This window comes from Lissotriton helveticus, chromosome 7 (assembly GCF_964261635.1).
Source record: "Lissotriton helveticus chromosome 7, aLisHel1.1, whole genome shotgun sequence".
Taxonomy (NCBI): Eukaryota; Metazoa; Chordata; class Amphibia; order Caudata; family Salamandridae; genus Lissotriton; species Lissotriton helveticus.
Window position 1 is genome coordinate 477,656,135 of NC_136068.1, and position 25,259 is coordinate 477,681,393.

General features: G+C 44.5%; 1 protein-coding gene across 2 annotated transcripts in view; it reads right to left on the reverse strand.

The window, feature by feature from the left end:
• Positions 1–1,854: 1,854 nt before the first annotated feature.
• The window catches only part of LOC144768639 (gap junction beta-5 protein-like), a 141,193-nt gene continuing 117,788 nt past the window's right edge, over positions 1,855–25,259 (reverse strand). For both annotated transcript variants that reach the window (XM_078652449.1, XM_078652450.1), the window contains exon 2: positions 1,855–5,200. In XM_078652449.1, coding sequence (XP_078508575.1) covers positions 4,520–5,200 — 681 coding nt within the window. In that variant the 3' untranslated portion in view covers positions 1,855–4,519. The remainder of the gene's footprint in view (positions 5,201–25,259) is intronic.

A 25,259-nucleotide genomic window follows, 5' to 3' on the forward strand; every position in this document is an offset into this window, starting at 1 on the left:
CCGCGATGTCGGGGCCGGGCCAGGCCCAGGGTTGGGGTCGAGTCGAGGCCATGCGGCTCGTGCTGTAGTGTCCAAAGATGGCGGCTGGGCCGGGGCCATGGTGCTGACGGGGACCAGGGCCAGCCGGTACGGGAGGGTTCAGGAGCTGGCGTCCCGTTGTGGACGGGTTGTGGGTTGCCTCGGGGGGATGCCGGGGTGGCTCTTGCTGGGGATTCAGGGAGAGCCGGGGTCCGGGCCCCGTTGTGCGGAGGGGGGACGGCCCAGCCACGCGGCCTGTCCAACATGGGGTGTCACACCCTAGCTTTACGTGAGAGCCAGGACTCAGTCCTCTCCTGCTAATTATCAAGATCAAGCCTCCCCGGCCATGGAACCCTTGATCTAATGTAACCAAAAACACGGGGTCACAAGCTAACCAACTATAAAGCACCAGTGAAAACCCTTTACCACAATCAGAGCAAAAACCCATTAATGCCAAAGTAAAGGATCTTGCAATGACTTTATCAATTTCTTAAAATTTTCCACAGGTTACACGCTTTACATGCATTATTCTGCGATTTACTCATAAGCTTACCTATGGTCGTGGTTATCTTGTGGGCACAGACAACGTACCAGCTTGTCCTTTGAGCAGCCCAAGAAGTGCTTAATTTGAGCTGGTGGTTTCCAGTGCTCGGCACTAGCACTTCATTGGTTTCTGGTGCTCGGCACCATCCCTTACTTGCCATAACCACACTTATGACAGTCTGCCACATGGTGGCACTGCTCATCTAATTTAGAGATGAGCAAAACAATCAATCAATCAATCAATCAAGCATTTGTAAAGCGCACTACTTGCCCGTGAGGGTATCAATGCTTTAAGGGGTGGGGAGATGCTGCTACTGTTCGGAGAGCCAGGTCTTGAGGAGTCTTTTGAAGGTCAGTAGGTCTTAGGTCTGCCGTAGGCGGATGGGGAGGGTGTTCCATGTCTTGGAGGCGAGGTCGAAGAATGATCTGCCGCCGGCGGTCACTCTTCAGATGCGGGGGACAGCGGAGAGGGCGTGGTCGGCATAGCGGAGCTGGCGGGCGGGGGTGTAGAAGCTGAGTCGGCTGTTGAGGTACGCTGATCCGGTGTTGTGGAGTGCCTTGTGTGCGTGGGTGAGGAGCTTGAAGGTTATCCTTTTGTTGACGGGGAGCCAGTGCAGGTCTCTCAGGTGGGGTGTGATGTGGCTGTTGTGATGGTTGTTTATGAATACAATATACATTAAAAAAATACTTATACCTTCCTACCCAGCCCTTTCTTTAGCCTTGAGGACCTGGGATAATCTGAACTGTCGCATTTGCCCGTGAGAGAGATGGTTAGTTGTTTTGGTACCGTCATTGGCAGCGATGAAAGGGCAATGGATGTTGGAAGCTGCAGTGGCCTCCTGGTAGGGGCCCTTACACTTATTATTTTACAGATTAGGCACTGCCAAGGAGGAAAAACTGACTACTACAAATAAAAAAGTACACAATTGTATTTTCTGCAGCAAAACTGAGTAGAAATCTGTAGTCTGCATTTTGTGATATTCTGTGATTTTCAAGGTTTTTTATCTTATTATTCCAAGAATGGATTTTTCTTCTTTAACCTATTTGTGTAGCATAGTCTCCTACCTAAGTGTAAGTGGTTGGGAAAAAATTCTGCAATACTTGCTTTTGCACACAACTATCCAACCACAACACATAGAAATTCAAGAAGTGCAGCAGTTATTTGGCCACAAATATTGGAACCTGTTGACTGCTGTTGAAAATTTACAACCACAATAACACACAGAAGAACTGCACAGAACACCAAGCCTTGGAGAACTCATGAAACTTCAAACACATTTTTATTTTGCAGATTTCAGACTCAAATATTTGATCTTTTTGCCATTACTCTTCCCTAAACCACAACACTGACACATTTTTGGGAGGAGTGTGGTAGTGATATTTTCAGATTTTGTGCACTTTCAAATACAACACATTTGCCCAAATGGAAAAATCAAATTTCGGGAAAAAACAGAAAATGAATAAAGAGATTTCCGCACACAGATGGAGAAATAGAAACAGCACTATAACAGAGAACATATTACCGGAATGGATGTATGACGTTACAACGCACACTTTTACAACGCATACATTTACAACGCATTTTTTACAACGCAACATCCATTACAACGCATTCCATTACAATGCATGCCATTACAACGTAATTTTAAAATCTACATTTACAACGCATAATACCTTTATAACGCATACCATTACAACACATAACATTACATTGCATGTTTGGTAAGTATTAGATAGTGTAGGGGTGAAAATTACTATTCTAACTCCAGGGGATACAACAGTAGGGTAAGTATTGGATAGTGTAGGGTTCAAATTACTATTCTAACTTCAGGGGGTGCAACAGTAGGGTAAGTGTTGGATAGTGTAGGGGTATAAATTACTATTCCAACTCCAGGGGGTGCAACAGTAGGGTAAGTGTTGGATAGTGTAGGGGTAAAATTACTATTCTAACTCCAGGAGGTGCAACAGTAGGGTAAGTGTTGGATAGTGTAGGGGTAAAAATTACAATTCTAACTCCAGGGGGTGCAACAGTAGGGTAAGTGTTGGATGGTAACGTTATGCGTTGTAATGGTACGAGTTGTAATGACTGAGTTATAATGACATGCGTTGTAGTGGTGTGCGTTGTAGTGTCATGTGTTGTAATGGTTGCGTTGTAATTGCATGCGTTGTAATGGATGTTGAGTTGTAAAAGTTTCGTTGTAATGGTAGTGCGTTGTAAAAGTTGCGTTGTAAAGGTTGTTTCCCACCGGAATTCCCCCTCAATGTAAATGAAAAAAGCATGTTTAAGGGAACTCATTACAACAATGTGTGTGTACCACTGAGATCAATGAGTATCGTACAATATATAGAAGGTTAGGGCTGAGCTAGGATTACTGTCAGGTTCTGGATTAAGAATTGTGGCTACATTTAAGGCTTTTGTGAGGGTAACAGGGATCTGACCTTGTACAATGAAAACTGAGGATCATGTACAGCGCTGTAATGCCCTTGAGACAAAAGTGCGCTATATAAAATTCAACAAAAAATGTTTTACATTGAAGGATAACGTGAGGATTAGAGTAGGGATAAAGTTGTGAGAAGTGTTAGGGGTGGACCAAAAAGTATCCGTAGGGGATGAAGTTAAAAAAATTATAAGGGTTAGAGAAAGTCAATTGGTTAGGTCTGAGGCCTGTTAATGCTTAGGGTTGGAGCAATAAAAACGTTTAGAGGGGGGCTGGGATATGGGGCAGGTTAGGGATAGTGGGACAGAAGTGATATGTACAAAACACAATTTATGCTGGAAAATGTCGTTGTTGCAGCAGATAATCTACTCTACGTCAGAACAAATCATGTGAAGGGTTTAATTTAAACGAATTTATGTCATGGTTATGTGTCTTCATTATATTTTTGTGGAACACGTCATAACTTAGAATCTAAGCTACCCTTCTCCCTTGCGAAGACATTTACTGCCACTAGTGGTAACATGTGCCCTTTACGTGAGGCACTCCCGTTGGCTTCCTAGCATTGCTGTGCCCTTGCCACTGGATTCAAGCTATCCTGGCTGATGAGGGGTAATCCCCTGAAAATCTGTCCCAGGATGCTTGTTTCCGCTCAAGGGAGAACCTGGCTTGCAGGGTCAAGACTGATTTGCATATGGCTGGGCCTGAACTGGGGTGGTGAAGTGATCTAAAGAACAATGGATTTAACACAGATCTCTTGGCAGGGGGTGAATGTTGGATTTGCTCTAGATTCCATTGTGTCTTGTGCGATTGACAGTGGCGTAACAAAGGCCACCCGCAGGCCCCGCAGTGCGGCGGGGGGGGGGGGAGAGCTCCAGTGGGCCCAATTAGTGCAGTACCCTGGCTGGAGGACTCCTGAGTAAGTCCTGAAGGGGGCCCCTCCATGTACTTTGAAGGGGGGGCCCTCAAGCTTCATTTCGCCACTGACCCTTGAGTCACATCTGGGTTGATTTCACAGTGCAAAATTGATTACTCTTAATTACTTAATTACTTTTAATGCCAGAGACGGTAACATGGCTTCTCCTCAGGCCTTTCCCAGCACTGGAACAGGTCTGTTGGATGGTTCCATCCTTCTTCTCGCCTTGTGTCTAGCAACGGATGTGCAAACAGTGCATTTAGGCTGATGTACTTGGCATGTGAATTTATCCACTGATAATAAGAGTGCATATAAAATGCAAAAGGAGGTTCTCTTTCTGTACAAATATGTCACCACCATTAGTTCAAGTGTTGCAAACTAAAGTACCAAGGTTTCAAGATGCAATGAGAAGAGCCTGTCTCTGCATTGGGGCACAAATTGACCAAGTTGTTTATCCCTAAAGAGTAAGTGATGCAGCAGAGAGAGCTGCTGATTCTAGGTTGGTACATGAGTCAGTAGCACAATTTTAGTGTTGAGTTAAAGGCACCCATTTTGTAACCATCGAAAGCAGTACCACAATCCGTGACTATCAAACCTCCCACACGGCCTACTTTTTCCGACACCTGCTCAGCTGCACAACCTCCATTATAGCGGATGTGACGCAGACCACTATGTTGATGCCGGCAGTGAATGCTAGAGTGGCCAGAGCCATCTGCTTATCGGTGCGGCCAAAGATGGCACACTCCACATTCTCAGGGCACAGGTCAGCCCAGCATGGAAAAGTGTGAGGGAACACTTTGGGCAGTTGCAACACAGCCAGAGCCCACAGGAAGACTACCTCAATGCACAAGAGGAAGAGAATGCAAGCAATGTGCAGAATAACAACGGATGTGCTCTGCGGCGGCCCCGGCGTCGATGATTTGGGGGAAGCCTCTCTAACAGGATCCATCAGTTCAATGTCCTTCTTCTGTGAAGCAGCCTTGCGGGAGCCTCGCTGGACCAGGCGCATGAGCAGAACTGGCACAACGCCAGCCAGGAAGCTGAAGCTCCAGAGGGGGGACAGTGGGACATCAAAGTGATTATTGAAGCAGAGGGTGGTGCAGAAGGCACTCATCGAGTGGTTGCAGGTGAAGTCAGGCTTCAGAGAGGACCAAGGGTTGTCGGCTGTGAAGAGGGCGACCAGCCGGAGACTCAGCAGGGCATACCAGAGCACTGGGCCTTGGCTGTCACCCATCGAGGCCAATGAGGGTTGGAAGAGACGGACCAGGCTGGTCACAATGGCTGCCATCTACAGAGAGAAACAACACCAGAGACAGATCAATCACAGCAAGACATTGACCACACAACCCCTGAGGAAGATAATAATAAATCAAAAAATTAATCACATTCTTAATTGTTTCCAGTCTTTGACTTAATGCATGTGCAAGTCTAGTTCTTACCACTCTTTTATTACATATCAAATATGCAAAAGTTCCATCCTGGGTATCTTTTAAGCAAGACAGAGTAACGTTTACTCATGTGATGAGACATGGATAATCTGCGATTACACCACCTCAGCTATCTAATTTTATATTCTTCTTGCCATTCATTTTGTCAGCGTCTATGGACAATACATTAGCATATAGAATGTTGCCCTCAGATTGAACACATTTTCTTTATTGTTCATCAACTACCTATCCAAACCTGGTAGACACAAAATGTTGTTTGGTCATATTTTACCTCTAAGTGTGAGGGACCTGTGGGTTAAATTAACTAATAATTTGCAAAGCAAATTAGTCCCGCCTTGTCATCCAAATAATGATGCTTCATTACTTCCAGTGTAGCAATATGTAACTTGTACCCATAATTATAATACATGCATCAATTCAGAGCTGAGAAATCTACCCCGATATGCCAACTTTAGAGTACTTTCATTGTTTGATCATATAGGGTGAAGGCAGCGGTCCAAACAGTGGTAGCTCTTTCGCTAAGGCAGAGGAGCACCACCCCACTGCTCTTTGAGCAGCGCTAAAATTGAAAATAAAACAATAATACCTCAATGTTATTATAATGTTATTTTCTGTTCTGAGACAGTTTTAGGGGGTGGGGCTGGGCTTTCATCACAGCCAGCAAAGGGAGGAGTGGTGGGCACTTGAGTGCGCATAATAGTTTGGCTGTTCGTCTTGGGCTGGCCAAACAGTCATGCGAACGCGCATGTTCTCCACCCGGCTGTATTGCACAGTCCCTGTCTGAGGGTTGAACCAGGGCCCTCAGACCAATCATGACGCTGCTGTCATGCTGAAGACAGCAGCGTCGTGATTGGCTAAGAGAACCTGGGAGCCTGTGTGCTTCCTTGCGTGGTGGACAAAACAGCAGAGGAGATTTTTTTTTTTCTAACCTGCCCCCCCCTCCCTGCCACCATTCTCTAGTAGCCACCACTGGGTCGAAATGAATTGAAAAAAAGTATAGAACTGTGATCATAGATGCAACGTGGTGGGGGTCAGTGATTGTGGGAGCAGGGTCAAAGGGGTGCCTAAAAAGAGCAAAATATTCTGTAACTATTCTATTGTTTGTTTACCTTTAGGTACTCCAATATAAAACAAAGCACACCTTAAATGAAAAATAAATACAACTTAAAATAATCAGTTGGAAATTCACTATTACACACAGTATCAAATGTGCTACCACAAAATGCACAAAAAGATTTTCGGTGAAGTTAAACCAAATGATTCTAAAATATAGATTTTAGCTGTACACAGACTATACCAAGTACAAAGAATTTTCAACTATACAGTAAAAGAACACACTCCACAGCTCATCTGGTAACATTCCTACACTACCTCTCAAAAAGAATGCATCCTTTTCAAGTGAATCTACCTATTAAAGTCAATAGCTCTTCCGGGGTGGCGGACCCTAGAGTTGGCAGCTTTGCTATCTCACAACTGTAACCCAGACGATGACCTTGTACACTTAACTAGACCCTTTCCAACCCCTAACTATGACCCCGCCTTACCTGCAACCATAGCCATTACCATGATTCTGAATCTCCAACATGATTCTAACCACAAACTTGACCTTCTTCCTCATTTTATCGCCCTACTTTCAATTGTATTTCTGTGATTTTGATTTCGTAGTAAAAAAAAATTTATGAAATGGTTCTTCAATTAAATGTTTTCATACAAAAAAAAGGAACTGAAATTAAGTGATTGGTAGCATTTTGGTCGGAAATGTCCAAATTACAAGTTGGGTGGAGATGAATCACTGGATGAGGCGGCAGTCTTAAAAGCTTTGATATTTTTTTTTGGGGGGGGCTGGTTGAGTGAGCGGGGGCTGTGGATTTAGAATTGTCTTGGGCTGTGCTCAGCGCTAAGCCCCGTTCCCTTCATGGCCACGACCCTCTCCTCACACAGTGAAAACAATTCACAAATTGGCAGGTGTGAGATAGTCAACGCAAATGTTAAAAACAAGCATTGGAAATGCAATAGGTCTCGCATTAGAAAAGTTGTAGCTATTGGTCTTGTAAATGAAACATTTTATTTATGTGTTGGTTTTTAAAATAGCTAAATTGATAGCTTTGTCATTTACAATGCCAATAGTTATAACTTTCGCGAATGTGACACCTATAGCATTTGTAATGCAACATGTTTTGTATTTACGTGACTTAGATGGCAGCTCTGGTCGTTAGGCCACATCTGCGGTTTACCTGCAGCACAGAGTACTACTACATTAAGTGGTGTGACAAGCAGAAGTAAAAGAACTCCAGTTTCTCTTGAAATCAGAAGCACGCTAAAGGGGGAAACAGTAGTGAAAGGACACGTGCTCGGTGTGTAAAATGTATTTAGGACTCGATGCGTATATATTTTTTTAAAAAATCACAACATCTGTGCTTAATTCTCAGTTGTTTACATACAAAAAAGGAGCATGGTTGGTTATTGTCAGTATAGGGACTAGATGAAAATTAGGTTCAGGTCTGGTGTCAGGTTTGGCTTGGGGTTACGGTTTTGTAGAGCTGTAGGTTAAGGTCATGGTTTCTGTTAGTTTAGCACCAGGATAAGGATGAGCGACTATGTTAATGGTCGGGCTGGATTAAGTTACTAGATACAATAAGAATAGATTAAGAAAGGGTTGTGGTCAGGGCCGGCTTTAGGGCGGTAAGACCGGTGCAGCCTCACCTGCCACTGACCACTGGGGGGGCGGTGGGGTGCTGTGTTTAGAAATAACATATGGTTTTAAAAGCACCTGCTACAGACTTTCTTGTGCATCCAGCAGTTTTCAGGCAGCAATAAAAACGTCAAGAGAACTCTGGTGATTATTAATGTTCCTGCTGGAGAGAAATTTGAGTGTTTTTTCTAGTGGAGTTTTGACTCCTTGTAAAGTGGCGAGACGGTTAATATGCCTGCTGCAAATAACACATACCATGCAGATCACAGAACTGTATTTTATGTGGATAGTTCAGTTGGTTGCTGCTTTTGCTACAAGATCCTTTTGTTACAGCAGTTCATAAGTTACAATACTAATATAGAACATTGACTCATGAACTGGCATCAAAGAGCTGCATAAAAACGGTATAGCATAGGTTATGACGTTATGTATGTTGCTCTTTAAACCAAATTAAATGTATGTGAGAGAGGTGCTATGGAAGATGAAGGTCACTGTTAGCAGGTGGAAATCTGTGGATTATGTTATTGGTGCATACAATTGAACATGTGAAGACCTGGAAAGAGGGAGATTTTGAAACAAAATCAGGAGAGTATATTTTTCCCATTGACTTCTATTTCAGGCTGTAGACAGTTAAAATAAGGCAAATTGTTCCTTGAAAAGCAAGAGTCTCTCGCCTGAATCATGTTTGTTGGCATGTATGTTGGTGGGGAGCACCAAAAAACACTTGTGGTTTAGGCCCCACCAGCGATAAAGCTTTCCCTGGTTGGGCACACCTCATTTTCAGGGTTTGGGGTCAAAGTCAAGGTAAGGGTCGGCCTCAGGGTTATGTCAGGCCCAGGCTAAATTGATTAGGCTTGGATTTGGGTGCTGGGTGTGTTTAAAGGTTAAGGAAATGCCAGGATTTGTGAGAGGTAGTCTTAAAGGTATTTATAAAAAATATTTAGATAATTATACAAAATGACATAATTGCGCAGGATTTGAAAAGCAGTTTATTCTAAAATCAGAAATGTTTTTCTTCCCAATTTTTTTTTTAAAAGAGGCGTGTGGTAAAATTTGAAACTGGTGTGCTCAAAAATCCAGAGCATATTGAACAAACGAAAAGAGTGCAGCTACAAAGACCAAACTGTGTGTGCAGGACCCACAGCTGGAGGGATTTATCATCAGAGGAAATATTGAAAAAATTAGACAAACGGAGTATTTTGTGCACACTTTTCCAAATAATTGCCTAATAGCGAAACAATTTTACATTTATTGGTAGCAACTTATGAATAGAAGTTGGCACCGCCTCTTTTTAAAGAATCTCTCTTCATGTAGGCCTCAGATTTCCTTTCAATTTACCATCATGCCTTTATAAGTAACATAGAAGTGTTATTATAGGAACAGTAATCTACTTAAAATTGTGAGAAGAAGGAAGAAATAAATTACTCAGATCTCACAACCAAATGCCATGGACTACAGAGCTATTCAACAGGTTTGATTTGATTTGATATTTATAAAGCGCAGAAGTCACCCGAAGGCATCAAGGCGCTAAAGGTCAGCCGTACATACCCAGGAAAGTAGAAAAAGACATAAAATTCCAGCTAGCAAGTAGACTGTGTAAAGGCAGGTTTTGAGGGCTTTTCTGAAGGGGAACAGAAGGGGAATAGATCTGAGAGCAAGGGGTAAGGAATTCCAGAGTTTGCTTGCTGCCACCTAGAATGCCCGGTCCCCCCACTTCTTCTTCTTGGGTTCTTGGTACCGCCAGTAGCATTTGGAGCAAAGAACGTAGTGGTCTGCTGGGAGAATGCCAATTGAACATAGTCTGAAGCCTTCATGGGTAGGGAGCATACAACAATGTATGAACCATGCAAAGAGATTTGAAACTAATGCGTTGTTCAATGGGGAGCCAGTTCAGGCACTCTAGACACTTCCTGGCAGACTGTTTTCTGGGAATGTCCAGAATGAGTCTTGCCAGAGCGTTCTGCAGTACCTGGAGTTTGTGCTGCAAATTCTTATTAACAGCCAGGTACAGAGCAATACAGTTATTAGTTCTTGATATTACCAAGGCCAGTGCTACCTGTATTTAACCGCTACCGCGCTAGCGGGTTTTCCCGCTGAGCGCTGAAATTTAAAAATCGCGTGGTTTGTGACAAAGCCAGCTCGTCATCCGCGTAGCACATGTAACGCCCATGACGAGCTGGCTTTGTCATCCGCATCGAAGGGGTTAAGCTGGTCGTTGGATAAAAGGGAAGATTTTTTTAACATCCTTTTGAGCCAGGAGCATGTAGAGATGGTGCGATTCACTTGTATATTGAAGCTGAGTTCAATATCCATCAGTACTCTGAGGTTCTTAGCCTTTTTGCTTGAGGTAGGGCAGCATCCTACTGTTCCACTTAGATACCCCTGATCCAAATATCAACTCTTCGGTTTTATTCCCATTAAGTTTAAACAAGTTAGCAGACATCCAGTTTGCCACTCTGGTCATGCATCCAAGACCATTTTCTGACAATGAGCCCAGCCCTTTTGGGATGGTAACCATAATCTGTGTATCATCTGCATATGACACCACCTCCAATCCAAAAGAATGGACCACAGTTGCAAGGGGTGCCGCATACAGATTGAAAAGAATAGGGCTCAGAGATGATCCCTGCGGAACTCCACAAGGTAGAGCATAGGAGTCTGAGTGAAAGGATTTTAAATTCACCCTTTGGGATCTCCCTGTCAGAAATAAGGACAGGAAGGCTAGTGCTTGATGTGAGATGCCAAGACACGGTAGTCTGTCCAGCAGCAGAGTAGGAGGATAGTGTCAAATGCTGCTGACAGATCCAAGAAGATCAGCACTACCCACTGTCCTTCATCCACTGTGCGCCTGATGTAATCAATGGCTGATATTAAAGCAGTTTCTGTTCCATTATGCCTCCTAAATCCAAACTGCGAATCATTAAGCCATGATTGTGTTCTGTAGGTTCAATGAGCTGTTTATTAAGATGCATCTCCAGGATTTTTGCTGGTACGGGGAGCAGGGAAATGGTGTGGTATATAAATAAATAATACCGGATCTATTTTTTAATGAATGAATGAATAACAGATAGCTCAATAAATAAGAGTCAAAATTCGAGGTAGTAGGAGTTTTGCAGGTTTAATACAGCATAAGGACAGGAACAGGACAACCTGCATAGGAATAGGATGACAGGGCCCAGCAGCTGCTGGGGCTGGATCTGGGATGAGCGCGCTAACTTTTAATAACAATACATGAGCATATATACATAGCGCGAACACATAGCATTACATTGCAGTAGGCGTAGCAGTGGGTGGAGCAGAAGGCGTGACGCGTAGCAGTCGCGAAAGATAAGAGTAAAAAGAAGGTGTAACTCAGACATGTGATGCAAACGTAACAGAATATGTCATGAATGGGCGGAAACATAGGAGGGGGCTACCTAAGGAGCCGGGACCTCTAACCTGGTGGTGCGCGCAAACTGGTAATGACGTGTTACGAGGAGAAGCTGGGGGCTATGAACTCTGTGTTAGGAGCAGAGACTGAAGTCTGGAGGGTCGGAGCGACATGTACCTAAACCCTATCTAGTATCTGATGTTTAGGGAACATGTTGATATAAACTAGAAGTCATGAGGGGAAAAGCTAACTGACTCTAAGACTAGAGCATGCATTTATTCTACATGTAGTGCGTGATGAAGAATATTAAATGACCATTAAATACAGTATTTCTCTTAACATGGAGCCGCATAGGCTAGACAATGACGGAAACTATTGATGCAGTTCAGTAGCTTAGGAATGCAGAGAAGGAGGACTAAACTGATAGCTGGAATCACAACATAGTCTTGGCAGACTCAGAGGCAGAGCCAAGCTGCACCGGGCACTGCGAGGCAGGAAGTAAGTGAAAGGTCGAGGATACAGGTGGGGGCTGGATCGCTCCTCAGCGAGGCTCAGGAGACAGGAGCTAAATCTGATGTCCGGGCCCTGTTGAGGCCTGGAAACGGGGACTTTATAATGAAATAACGTGCACACTGAGAAACGTGGCAACATTACTTTACATAAGCCTGATATTCGTAGTATTCACGGGGACTGGGAAATGACATACCAGAGGTGGACACAACTATAATTGCGTCATTAATCGGACATGGGGAGTACATATGCATATTTAATCATGCACACATAACATATGATGGATGACACGTAGGGACACAGAACATGACAAAATTTACTTTTCCACATTCCCTCCTTGTCACTACGTTTCCATCAGGAAACATCAATATTCATGATACCATCTATCATTTCATACAGTACCATTTGTTCATCTCGAATTGTCTTGGAACGAGATTTAGAACGGGGCTTGGGACTAGGAATACAAGAGGTAGCACACATGCCGCAAATCGCAGGGCCACATTGTATACAGAGACAGCAGCTGAATATGATCGCTACTGCGATACCTAGAAAGGACAGGACTTTCCATCCCCAGGCGGAAATTATATTCCAGAACCAACCGGACCATGTCCAGGTGCCTGGATCCTGGTGTAATAGATGGGCTATTTTATGGAGTCTGGTTATAGCTGAATAAACAGACGGCGCGTTATTTGGAATGAAAATGCAACAACTGGATCCGATGACTCTACAGGCCCCGCCCCTATCGGCCAGTATGACGTCAAGGACGAGACGATTCTGGAGCACAACAATTCTCATAAAGGATTGCTCTTCGGTTAAGTTACCTAAAGCGGAGGCAGTCTCATCTACTACAGCTTCAAGGGTTCTTGTTAACCTACGGATTAGCTTACTATTTACAACTGTACCTAAATAAGGGAAAACACCTTTATCAATATCAATGAATTGTTCTGCAGCAGTTTCAGTATAATCGACAATCGGGAGATTTCTCTTGTGTCTAGTATGTACTAGGAAGGAATTCCTATGGTAGTCAGGTGGGGCTAGGAAAACAGGTGGCAGTAGGAAGGCAATGTAACAGGTTCCCTCCCAATCGAGGGGCAGACGAACATATGCAGTTTGTCCACAAACAAAATAAGAATGACGTGAAGCTTTAAAAATAGATTTCCCACTGTCACTATACTGGATAATAGTAGTACAATCACTATGTCCTACGTGTACAGAACCATAATTACGGACACATAATTCGCCTTTGACTGGTAGTACTGAAATAGCAGGTGAGTCTGGAGTAGTATCAGACTGAACATTCAGGACCATGAAATTCGAAGAATAGTTACCTAAATTGTACACTTCATTTTCTAGATCTAAACCTGTTCTGTGGGGGAGACCTTGCTTGTCTGGGAAACATGTACTGTTAAGAAAAGACATATCTGTTGAGGATGACGTTAACGTGGACCATGCTCCACACAAACCATTATGTGAAAAAGGATAAGGAAAAAGTGGCAGAACTCCCTTTGACGTCTGGAAAGGGGGCAGTCGACCACACACCCAGCAATTAGTGGCATTGCTGGTTTGATGTGAATAATGCAACATGCGGATAAATGTATTGTCACGCATAGCGAGGCGGTATGAATATTCGTGAGGAGGCAGATCACTAAACGTGTGCTCTACTGTAACATTAGAAGGCTTATTTACATGAGGAACTGGAAAACACAGGAAAAATGCGTAACTAGTGCAGGATATCAAAAGGCTGAGAAATAATATGAAACTTAGAAAAACGATACATCGGATTGAGTTTGGACTAACTCTCTCACTATGGGGGTCTATTTTATACATGTCAGAAACAGTCTAACCGTTTCACCTAGGGGAGGACTTAGACAATCAAACTGACTGACTTATTTTACTAGACCTTAGTTTCTGTTTATACTCCTGTTGCGGAGTTTTCTCTAACAGGGGAGGGGTTGTGTCAATGTCATTTGCGGGACAGTCCTTAGGAACAATGTTTTGACAAGTCTTGATATCCTGGGAAATGTTCTTAGAGACCGGTTTCAATCCGTAGAATTTCTTGACGTGCGAAAGGTGCACCCAGCCGCGGCGTCCTTCCAATTTCACAGCTGTGCGGGTGGTGAGGAGGACCTGACGGGGCTCCTTCCAACGTGGCTCCAGCGGACTTGATCTGTCAAAGTTGCGTACGAGCACCATCGAACCTGGAACGATTTCATGCGGTGCCACCTCGGTATTGTCTGGAAATGCGGCGGCAACCTGTGAACGACATGAGTTGAGGGCAGACATCAAGGAAGCTAGGTAATCTGTCAGCATATTACATGAAACATCAGTAATACTTCGGGGTCTAGGAGTACCCCACATGTTAGGGGGGCGGCCGAATACGACCTCATACGGGGACAGACCTGATCTGGAATGTGCGACCATGCGCATATAAAACAAAGCAACTGGCAGAGCTACTAGCCAGTCCACACCCTTATCTTTACATATTTTGGCAATTCGAATTTTCAGAGTCTGATTATGTCTCTCGACTAGACCGGCTGCTTCAGGATGGCGTACACAATGAAACTTCCACTGGTACCCCAACAACAGGGAAACGTGCTTCATCAACTCAGATGAGAATGGCTGACCGTTATCAGAATATACGACTCTAGGGAGTCCATATCGAGGGAAGAATTCACGAACCAACTGCTTGGCAGTGGTCGCGGCTGTGTAATCTGGGACTGGATATGCTTCTGTCCATCTGGACAAAGCGCATACAACTACAAGGACATACTTGAAACCTCGACATCGCTCCATCTGAATATAATCCATCTGGAGGACCTCAAAAGGGTGGTCAGGAGGCTGGAATCCCCCTTGTTCCACCGGGACACTTTTACCTGGATTAAACTGACAGCATATCATACAGGTACGGACTTTCTGCTTGGCTGCAGCTCGTAAATGCTTGTTGAACCAAATGTTCTGGATACTGTCTAACATTGCTTTTTCTCCTAAATGTGCTGGACTATGTGCGGTATTAATGATGACTTGAACCATAGAGTCGGGGAGAAACCATGCGGTCCTACCCTTTGTTAACCATCCTTGATCTGTCTGGACCCCTCCTTGTTCAGACCATTTCTTGATTTCATCGGGAGTAGCATGTAATTGGATATCTATGACATCTTGAGTAGGGTCCTTAACGGTCATACATGTAGTCGGATCTGGAGTGTGTGTCATGTTAACTGGAATGTCTGGAGTCTGTGCTGTAAGCTTGGCTGTGCGATCTGCTAGATCATTACCTTGAGAAATAATGTCAGTAACTTTCGTATGTGCTTTGCATTTCATGATAGCGATAGATGTCGGTAAGTGTATGGCATCTAACAGAGCTTGGATAAGGAAACCATGCTGAATCTTGGTTCCATGAGAAGTCATGAAACCTCTCTCCTGCCAGAGCACTCCAAAGTCGTGTACAACTCCAAATGCGTAACGTGAATCTGTGTAAACATTAACTTTCAGGTTCTTGGCGTGTATACAGGCTTGTGTCAGAGCAACTAGCTCTGCTGCTTGAGCGGACAGGGTATCAATACGGTGTGTCTCAATAACTTCGGTGTCAGTAGTCACTGCATACGCGGCTACTAGTTCTCCTGTACTAGTCCTCATACATGAACCATCCACATAAAGTGTCAGGTCAGGATCTGGTAACGGAATGTCTGTCAGGTCTTGTCTTGGCTTTGTCGTAATGTTGACTACTTCCACACAATCATGTGTGGCAGAATTTGAACTAGCTGATGGTAACAGTGTAGCAGGATTCAGGACGTTGCAGCGTCTAATTTCTATGTGTGGCTGAAACAGTGTCAATTCATAACCTGTTAAACGTGCAATTGTCAAGTGCTGTGTTTGTGTTCGGTTTAAAAGAACTTCCACGGAGTGTGGGACTTGTACTGTCAAGGAGTGTCCTAGAACTATGGAATCACTTTGTCTGATAGCTAGTGCTGTGGCTGCAACTGACTTGAGGCACGCAGGCAGAGCCTGGGCGACTGGATCTAGTGTGCTAGAAAAATAAGCACAAGGCTTGTATTGTCCTGCTTGGTCTTGTGTGAGAACAGATAATGCTGTACCTTCACGTTCTGTGACGAAAAGTGTAAAAGGCTTACTGTAGTTCGGTGTAGCTAGAACTGGAGCTTGGCATAGGGCTTTCTTTAACTCATTGAAACTAAGTGTATGTTCAGATGTCCAAGGGAGGACAGTCGATACGGCTGCCTCCTGTGTCGTTAACTGTATCAGTGGCTTGGCTAGAAATGCATACTGAGGAATCCATTGTCTGCAATAAGAAGTAAGGCCAATAAAGGCACGTACCTCCTTCTGGGTTCTGGGCTGGGGAAGACTCGCTATTAACTGGATACGGTCTGGTGTCAACTGCCTACCCCTCTTGGACAGTAAGTGTCCTAAGTAGACCACTTGCTGGACACAGAATTGAAGCTTCGAAGGGGACACCTTGTGCCCCATCTCGGCTAGGAAATACAGAACCGTCAGTGACGCTCGCTCGCAGTCACGTTCAGAACGGGCTGTGATCAGTAGATCATCGACATACTGGAGCAGGGCAGTGTCAGTTGGCATGTGAATGTTGTCTAGTTGTCTCTTGAGTGCTTGACTGTAAATACTAGGACTTTCTGTGAAACCTTGAGGAGCGCGTGTGAACATATAGCTCCTTCCATTTAAACAGAATCCGAAAAGAAACTGGCTGTCTGGATGAATGGGAACACTAAAAAATGCGTTCTTGAGGTCTATGACAGTGAAGAACGTGGCTTCGGAATCAATGGCTGTCAATAGGGAAGAGATATCTGGGACAACTGGGTACTGAGGAATAATACATTTGTTAAGTTCCCGTAAATCAATCACTAATCGATATACTGGGGGTGCATTTGGATCAGTACGTTTCATGACTGGAATGATCGGAGAGTTACATACATTGGAGTCAGTTTCTACAACTACTCCTTGAGCCATGAGCTCGTCTATAATTTTGGATAAGGCTGCTACAGCCTCAGGTGGCAATCTATACTGCCTGATTCGTGGTAACACTACACCTGGTTTGAGAGTCACACGATGGGGTGTGATTTGCATATAACCTACATCAGTTGGACCTTGCGCCCATAAATGCTGCGGAACTTTAGACAGTCTGGGATCAAAATCTCGTAATACATAGTGACCCTTAAAGTCACGTAGGAACAATCGTATTCCCTCTGGGGAACAACATATAACTGCACCTAACTCTTTCAGTGTTTTAATGCCTAATAGATTTTCTGGACATGATTTAGTAAGTAACAGATCAGTAGTGCGGGACAATGGACCTACTTCTAGAGTGACCGGCTTTGAAATCTCATTAACGATAGGCTTTCCTGAAAATCCAAGGGAAACATTTCTTGAGCCTGAGAGCGGAGCCCCTGGAACTTCGGCATGACTAATTGTGGTCCTACTTGCCCCTGTATCAATCAAAAACTTTCTGTCTTTCCCTAATACTTGACTGTGAACATAGGGACCTTCTTGATCTACAGGTATCTCGATGAGAGGCAAGCCTACCTCCCTCTCTAGGCTGTTTCATGAATATGGCTGGTACTCTGGATACTCAGACTGTGCATACTGGTACATCTGCGATGTAACATGCTGGGTTGCAGCAATAGGCTGCGGTGCTGTAACTGTCTGTGGTGCATTCTGTGACGGAGGAGTCTGTGAAACTTGTTCTTGTCTAGGCGGACGTGGTCTTTCTTTAGTCTTACCAGTAGCTATGTTATGTTTCAGAACTGCACACTCATTTATAAAATGACCTGGCTGTTTACAATAATTGCAGTTCCCTTTAACGGGTGCTGCAGGATGACTGGCTTGATTCGGACCCCTCTTCTGACTGTCGTGAGGAACAGATTGTGCAACTAGCACTTTCATTTTCGTGTCTTTCATACGTTTTCTCTCGTGTTCTTGCTCTTCTCTGATTCTATTCTGGTGATACTGGAGCATCTGGAGCATCTGGGACGGAGTATTTGCTTGCCAGGTACTTTCGACTTTCAGAACTCGGTTTTTAACTTGTGGGCTTGAATTCTCAACTAATTTAGTAACAAAAAGGTGAGGGTATGACTCACTACTTGTCTTGAGGCCACTGTTGATACTGAAACATTTTCAAACCTAGAATAAAAATCACTAATATCTTCATCTTGTTTCTGTTTACAGGCTGAGATTGCATCCCAGTCTTCTTTTCTAGTTGTTAATAATCTGGGTAAAACTTGAATTAATAATTCTGGTAATTCTTTACATTTCTCTCCAAGACCAGTACCTGGTACACGTATCTTATCTTCTGCTTCTAGGACTGCCCAATCTATCTTTTTCTCTCCCACCTCCCATTCTTTTTCCTTTAGCTTTTCATACACCCCTGCGGGTAGCAGAACCTTTAACATTTTAATGATATCTGGGTAAGTGTATTCTCCCATACGGAGCATGTCTTTTAATTCTCTATGGAACCCTGCTGGATCTTTGTCATGACAGGGAATTAATTTCTTCATTTCGAGGAGTTCCATCTTTGTGATCGGAGTGTATACAAACACTCGCTGCATTTCGCCACCCGCTCCTCTGACTGGGTGGACTTCTCGTAACGGATTCTGTCTGTCTATGTAGAATGATTTACTTTCTGGGGGTGAGACATGGACAAAATGCGGGTTCAAGAATGTTCTATATTTGTGGCGTTGTTCTAGAATGACACTAATTAAATCGGTACCTAGACCTCTCCATCTGTACTGGAGTAACTCGTTCAGGATATCATGTAACGGGCCTGGATCAGAATGTTGACCCTCATACAGAGTAATGAGGTGCTGAATCATATACATACCCACCAGTCGCTGCTCGGCTGGGGGCATTTTCAGAAACATTTGTGCCACTATTTCGTCCGGAAAAGTGGTAGGATCAGTAATCCATCTGACTGCTGATCGGACTAGTTCCTGTTCATGCATAGTACTTAACTCACTATAACCGATTCGTGATTTCAGAATGTGATCGGTAGCTTGAAATACTTGTTCTAGGGAACCTTGTTCTGGTGCTGAATGATGGAAAGTTGGCTTGTGTTCTAGACGTAAATGGCGATCTGGAAATCTAGGTTTTCCTACATACGCTATTCTGGCAGTATTCTCGTCGTCTTCCTCTTCAGGATCAGAGGTACTTTCTTTCTCGCTTACTTGTGCTGCTTTACGCTGTTCGTGTATCTTTATTATCTCTCTACGAATTTTCTTGTACATACTTTCCATGGCACCAATGGTATTGTGCTTTCCTTCGGCTATATTATCACTCCACTTTGTTAGAGTTTTCATTTCTTCCGGGTCTTTAGACGGGTAATCCTGTTCTCTTATTAGACAGTTAATTAAGAACTTTAATATCATGCGCTGAATCTCGGCTTTCCTTTGAGACATGGCATCACTAATACTTTGTGGGTCATCCCCTGTACGGATGAAACGATATATCCTGTCTAGATCTTCTTTCATATTCGGCAGGGTGACTAGATACTCGGTCACTCTCCTTACGCGTACGGAATATAAAACCATATTAAACTCGCCTGGAACTGGGTCATAGACACATTCGCTAAGGGTTTGCCTGATTTCTGCAACAGACTTATTACTCTTGGGAGTACGCTGTGATGCTTGAGCATGTAATTCGAGTGCTGATAAACGCTTGTATGGCGGCGGAGTTTGAGGAAGACCTCCTCCTGCGGCCCCTAAACTGGAATCATCAACTGATGCTTTTCGTCCTGGCAGGGTGGGTAATTGTAACGTGGGCTGGACTTGTATGGCGGACTGACCCGGGGGGGCTGTTAAGGGCACCCCGGTGTCTGGAGGAGCAGGAATTACCTGGTTTACAGGGACTGGCGGAGCGCGAACAGGATTTGCATATTCGGGGACTGTGTCGTCCAAATAGGACGAGATGAAAATATCAGCTGCGGTCGGTTTGTGACGTAGCTTGGTCGGAACTAATGGTGGCGGAAAATTACTGGATGCCTCTGGGGTCGCTTTTGGCAAGCCCTCAGCAAGAAGAGGATACATACCCTTAATGAGGGCATTCCTCTGTCTGTCTGATTGCTCAGTTCCAACTCGTTCACCTATCTCGATTAATTCTCTTTCTTGGGCTCGTTCTTGGGATTCTCTACTTAGTTCTGACTTTCTGATTTCTCTTTCGGTTCTTTTATGAGCTTCTTTGCGCCATAACTCGATGGCATCTTTCTGTGATTGTCTGGCTTTCTTTTTCCATAATGCCTCCTCTACTCGCATGATGCATTCGGCATCCCATGTACCCGATACGGGCCATCTATACTTTTCTTCTAACTGTTTGGTATACTCTACCCATAAATCTAGATACAATATGGCACTTATGCCATGTTTCTGATACATAAAGTGACCTGGACTGTCCCTGGGCGGGACGGGAACTGCTGCTTCCAGCAGACCCTTTCTAGTTTTTAACTGACGTAATTTTGAGAAGAGCGGCATGACTGGACTGTAATCTGGACATAATACAATACACAATGAAAACACGAAATCACGTCGCACTCATACCACAACATTAAAATACATGAAGAACATTATGAATAACAGTTCGAACAGAATACCACCTGAAAATACTTGAAATTTCTCGAGAACAGAACTGACTAGAACAGAAACTAGATGCACTGCTGAAACAGTACGAAACTTACCGGTCTCTTAAAGAGACACGTCAGGACCCGCATCCACCGAAGTGGACACTTCGTTTGTGGGACTGTGTACCACCAACCCACAGACCAGAGTCAATTAAATTGACCCTGTCTAGATACCACCCCAGTAACGGTACTCACCGGGCAGCAAGAACGGAAGGCCTCGGACTGGACTGGACTGTTACGACGACGAACTTCGAACTTCGGACTTCAGTTACGGGTGGACCTCCGGATACCTCGGACCTTGGACTCTTGGCTTGGGCTCTGGTCGGGACTCGCCGCGTTCCTCCACCGTCTCGTCTGGATGCTGGACCGCCTCCTCCGTCTCCTCCGTGGGCCTGAGGGATACTTGAGCAGAAATATCTGCCACTGCGCAGAAGAGTTCCGTCACGACTGCAGAGGGTCAGGGGGTCGGCGTGGCTTCACCGACGCGTGGGGAAAGGGCAAGTCCCTGTTCGGGCGCCATTATGTGGTATATAAATAAATAATACCGGATCTATTTTTGAATGAATGAATGAATAACAGATAGCTCAATAAATAAGAGTCAAAATTCGAGGTAGTAGGAGTTTTGCAGGTTTAATACAGCATAAGGACAGGAACAGGACAACCTGCATAGGAATAGGATGACAGGGCCCAGCAGCTGCTGGGGCTGGATCTGGGATGAGCGCGCTAACTTTTAATAACAATACATGAGCATATATACATAGCGCGAACACATAGCATTACATTGCAGTAGGCGTAGCAGTGGGTGGAGCAGAAGGCGTGACGCGTAGCAGTCGCGAAAGATAAGAGTAAAAAGAAGGTGTAACTCAGACATGTGATGCAAACGTAACAGAATATGTCATGAATGGGCGGAAACATAGGAGGGGGCTACCTAAGGAGCCGGGACCTCTAACCTGGTGGTGCGCGCAAACTGGTAATGACGTGTTACGAGGAGAAGCTGGGGGCTATGAACTCTGTGTTAGGAGCAGAGACTGAAGTCTGGAGGGTCGGAGCGACATGTACCTAAACCCTATCTAGTATCTGATGTTTAGGGAACATGTTGATATAAACTAGAAGTCATGAGGGGAAAAGCTAACTGACTCTAAGACTAGAGCATGCATTTATTCTACATGTAGTGCGTGATGAAGAATATTAAATGACCATTAAATACAGTATTTCTCTTACCATGGAGCCGCATAGGCTAGACAATGACGGAAACTATTGATGCAGTTCAGTAGCTTAGGAATGCAGAGAAGGAGGACTAAACTGATAGCTGGAATCACAACATAGTCTTGGCAGACTCAGAGGCAGAGCCAAGCTGCACCGGGCACTGCGAGGCAGGAAGTAAGTGAAAGGTCGAGGATACAGGTGGGGGCTGGATCGCTCCTCAGCGAGGCTCAGGAGACAGGAGCTAAATCTGATGTCCGGGCCCTGTTGAGGCCTGGAAACGGGGACTTTATAATGAAATAACGTGCACACTGAGAAACGTGGCAACATTACTTTACATAAGCCTGATATTCGTAGTATTCACGGGGACTGGGAAATGACATACCAGAGGTGGACACAACTATAATTGCGTCATTAATCGGACATGGGGAGTACATATGCATATTTAATCATGCACACATAACATATGATGGATGACACGTAGGGACACAGAACATGACAAAATTTACTTTTCCACAATGGGACAGTAGTTTTTGCAGTCTCTAGGATCCAGATTAGTTTTTTCAAAAGAGGTCTAATAATGGCCTAGTTCCAAGTATGGGGATAGATTCCGGATTGAATGATATTGTTAATTAATTTACAAAGGGGTTCTATTATGGTGTCAGCAGCCATATGGAGGATTGCAGGAAGACACGCCTCCATAGGAGAGCCCGAGTGCGTTCTCATAAGATATTGTACAAGAAGTGGTGGTGTGAGGTCCGAGAATTTTATGAGGCCTCTATTCTAGCTACCAGGCAACAGAGGTGCATCTTCGATGGGACTGCTGACTGCCGGAGTTATGATGAGCATTTCAGGGTGTGAATCAAAGTCGGTATATATGTCCGTGAATTGTTTGGAAGAAGGTAGCTAATTTATTGCAGAAAGTTTGTGATGTTTCTGGTTCTGCCATAGATTGGGAGGATGAGACCTGTTGTACCAACTTAAACAGCTCTTTCGTGGATGTTGAGTTATGAATTATGTGCATACAGTATATGGATTTGTCTTCCACTAATGCGCATTTATAATCCTTAACAATAGCGTTATATAATGTTCTATCCTGTTCCTCTAGCGGACGTCTACAAGCGCGCTCCGTGCAATATCAAACTTGTTTTAATCGTTTGATTTTGTCATTGTAACACAGAGCTGAGGGGCGGCATTTTTCTGGATATATGATTTAGGGGTTGCCACTATGTTAGCTGTGAATTTGAACCATGTGGCAAAAGCCTCAGCCCCAAGATTAGGGTCCTTTTGAACAGTACAGGGAATCTTTTTTAGGGTGTTGATCAAAGTGGTGGCTGAGATAACTTTCCGGCTTCTAAATTTACTAGGAGAGTGAGGGGGTCTCTGTTCCCCACTCAATGCTGGAGAGAGGAAGTCTAACCGTACTGCACTAGGGTCTGACCAACAAATGGGTATTGTATGTTGGAAAGCAATTTGTGAATTATTGTAGAAAATACCATCCAATGTATGTCCTGCTTTGTGAGTCGAGCTGTTACTAATTGGGCAAAACCCATGCTCTCAAGCATTTAGATGAGAGTATTAGAGTCTGACTTGTCCCTCTCTTCTAGATAAAAGTTAAAGTCTCCCAGGACTGTTCGCGACTTCTCTACTATAACCGACTCTAGAAGCTACTTAATCTCTTGTGAAAAAGGCGCCCTGGGTGCTGAAGGTCTATAAATCAATAACCCTCCAAGTGCACAGATAGCTGAGAGAAGGAGTTTAAAGTTAGTAGCCTGACACATGTGTGTATTCTGGTCTGGATCAATAATACATTTATATTTCGATTTAAAAACAATAGCTAGAGAGATCCCTAACGCACATAGAGCACACCTTCTCTTATGCTTACATCAGTAAAAGCAGGCTCATGCCTCAAATAGCCTCCAAATGATGTCTTAAGATATTATGGACTTCTACACATGAGTCATGAAATAAGGTCCAGAGCAGAATGCACCCTTTGGCACAAAGAAACTAATATCAGCAGAATGTATTCCTAGCTCGGCATGCACTATCACTCACACACCAGCTTTGGACGTAAAATACATCAATTTGCCCTCTTATAATAGCTTCTCATTTTTGGTGAATTCCTCCATTTTTTCTCGAACTTCCTTTATAAATAAATCCTCAATTTGCCCTTAGTTTGGTCACACAAACTGTGCAGAACATGTTGGCCTTTGCTTATAATTGGAAGGGTGGAGCCCAAATGCCAATTATGAAGGAGCCATCAATGAAAAAAACTCAAATAGTTTTCAATGAAACATCAATCTGTGTGCAAACTGCAATAGATCTGACATCTTCCAATGAAAGGACTTTCAAATAAATTGATTGCCTTTGAAGTGTGCCTGCTTAGATTGATGTAGATCAAACCGAGATTTCATTTTGGTTTGATGGGATTTTTTAGTTATCACCGGTTGGAGTGGGTACTGTAATATTGGGCCTAAGGCCCACATGGCATTGAATGACGGACATTAACATGCTGTAGCTTAGTGAGATAACTGGCCACGAGCACGTCCCCCCGGGCCCTTTTATTAGCGGGGTCAAGTCACTCGTGACACCCGTGATGGATGGGTGTGTGGGTGTAGTGTGTCCAGCCCTCAAGGGAGTGGCTGGAAGTCTAGATTCCTGCGGAACACTAGAACGTGTCCCGCAGGACATTACATTCCTCCTCAACTTTATTGAGGAACAAACAAAGTGTTAGTCCAACCTGTGTGGACAAAACAAAAAGTTAACTAAATACCACAGGGTCCATCAGTTTCTCGAGTCAGGTGGCAGGACGACATGAGACATGGGCTGGTGACTTTGCTTGCAGCAGAACTTTCTCAGCGGGCACCCGTAGTTTAACTTGAGGGGCTCAGGACACGACCGCTGGCTTGGAGACGTCTGCTGCAGACCGTTAGTTCGCTGACGATGACATGTCTTGCAGTCATTGCATGGCTTCCAATTTGCTGACGTCGGTGATGGTCTGTGGTTAATTCTAAACAGTTCCTTTTAGTGAGTAGCGTCATGAACATGGATGGAGTCCCAAGTGAGAATTCACAGAGGTGTTGCTGGGCCGACTGTCTGGCTGCTTGGCTGTGACCAGTAACCGGTCGGTGGGGCAATGTCTCTTCTCGCTCTCCCACCTGGGGAGGACCGTTGTCGGGGTTGCTGCTGGACTGTAGGAGGGCTGCGCTGGGGGCCGCTTGTGTGCCTTCTGGGGGCAGCTGCAGGACCGCTGAGGAGCCGTTACTTGGTCACACGCACAACTCTCACGGGTGGATGAGTCTTGGCCAAGATTAGCACTCGCTGCCGCGGTTCCAGGGTAGGCCAGGTTCACAGGTGGCTTCTGATTTCTTCTAGTCGGCTGGTGTGGCAACAGTGTCGGACTCCAGTCCACCGATATTCTGGGAGTGGTGTTGTTTGACGCCGGTGCTGATGGCTGGCGTGATGGTGGTTGCAAGCCATGTGGTCACTCGG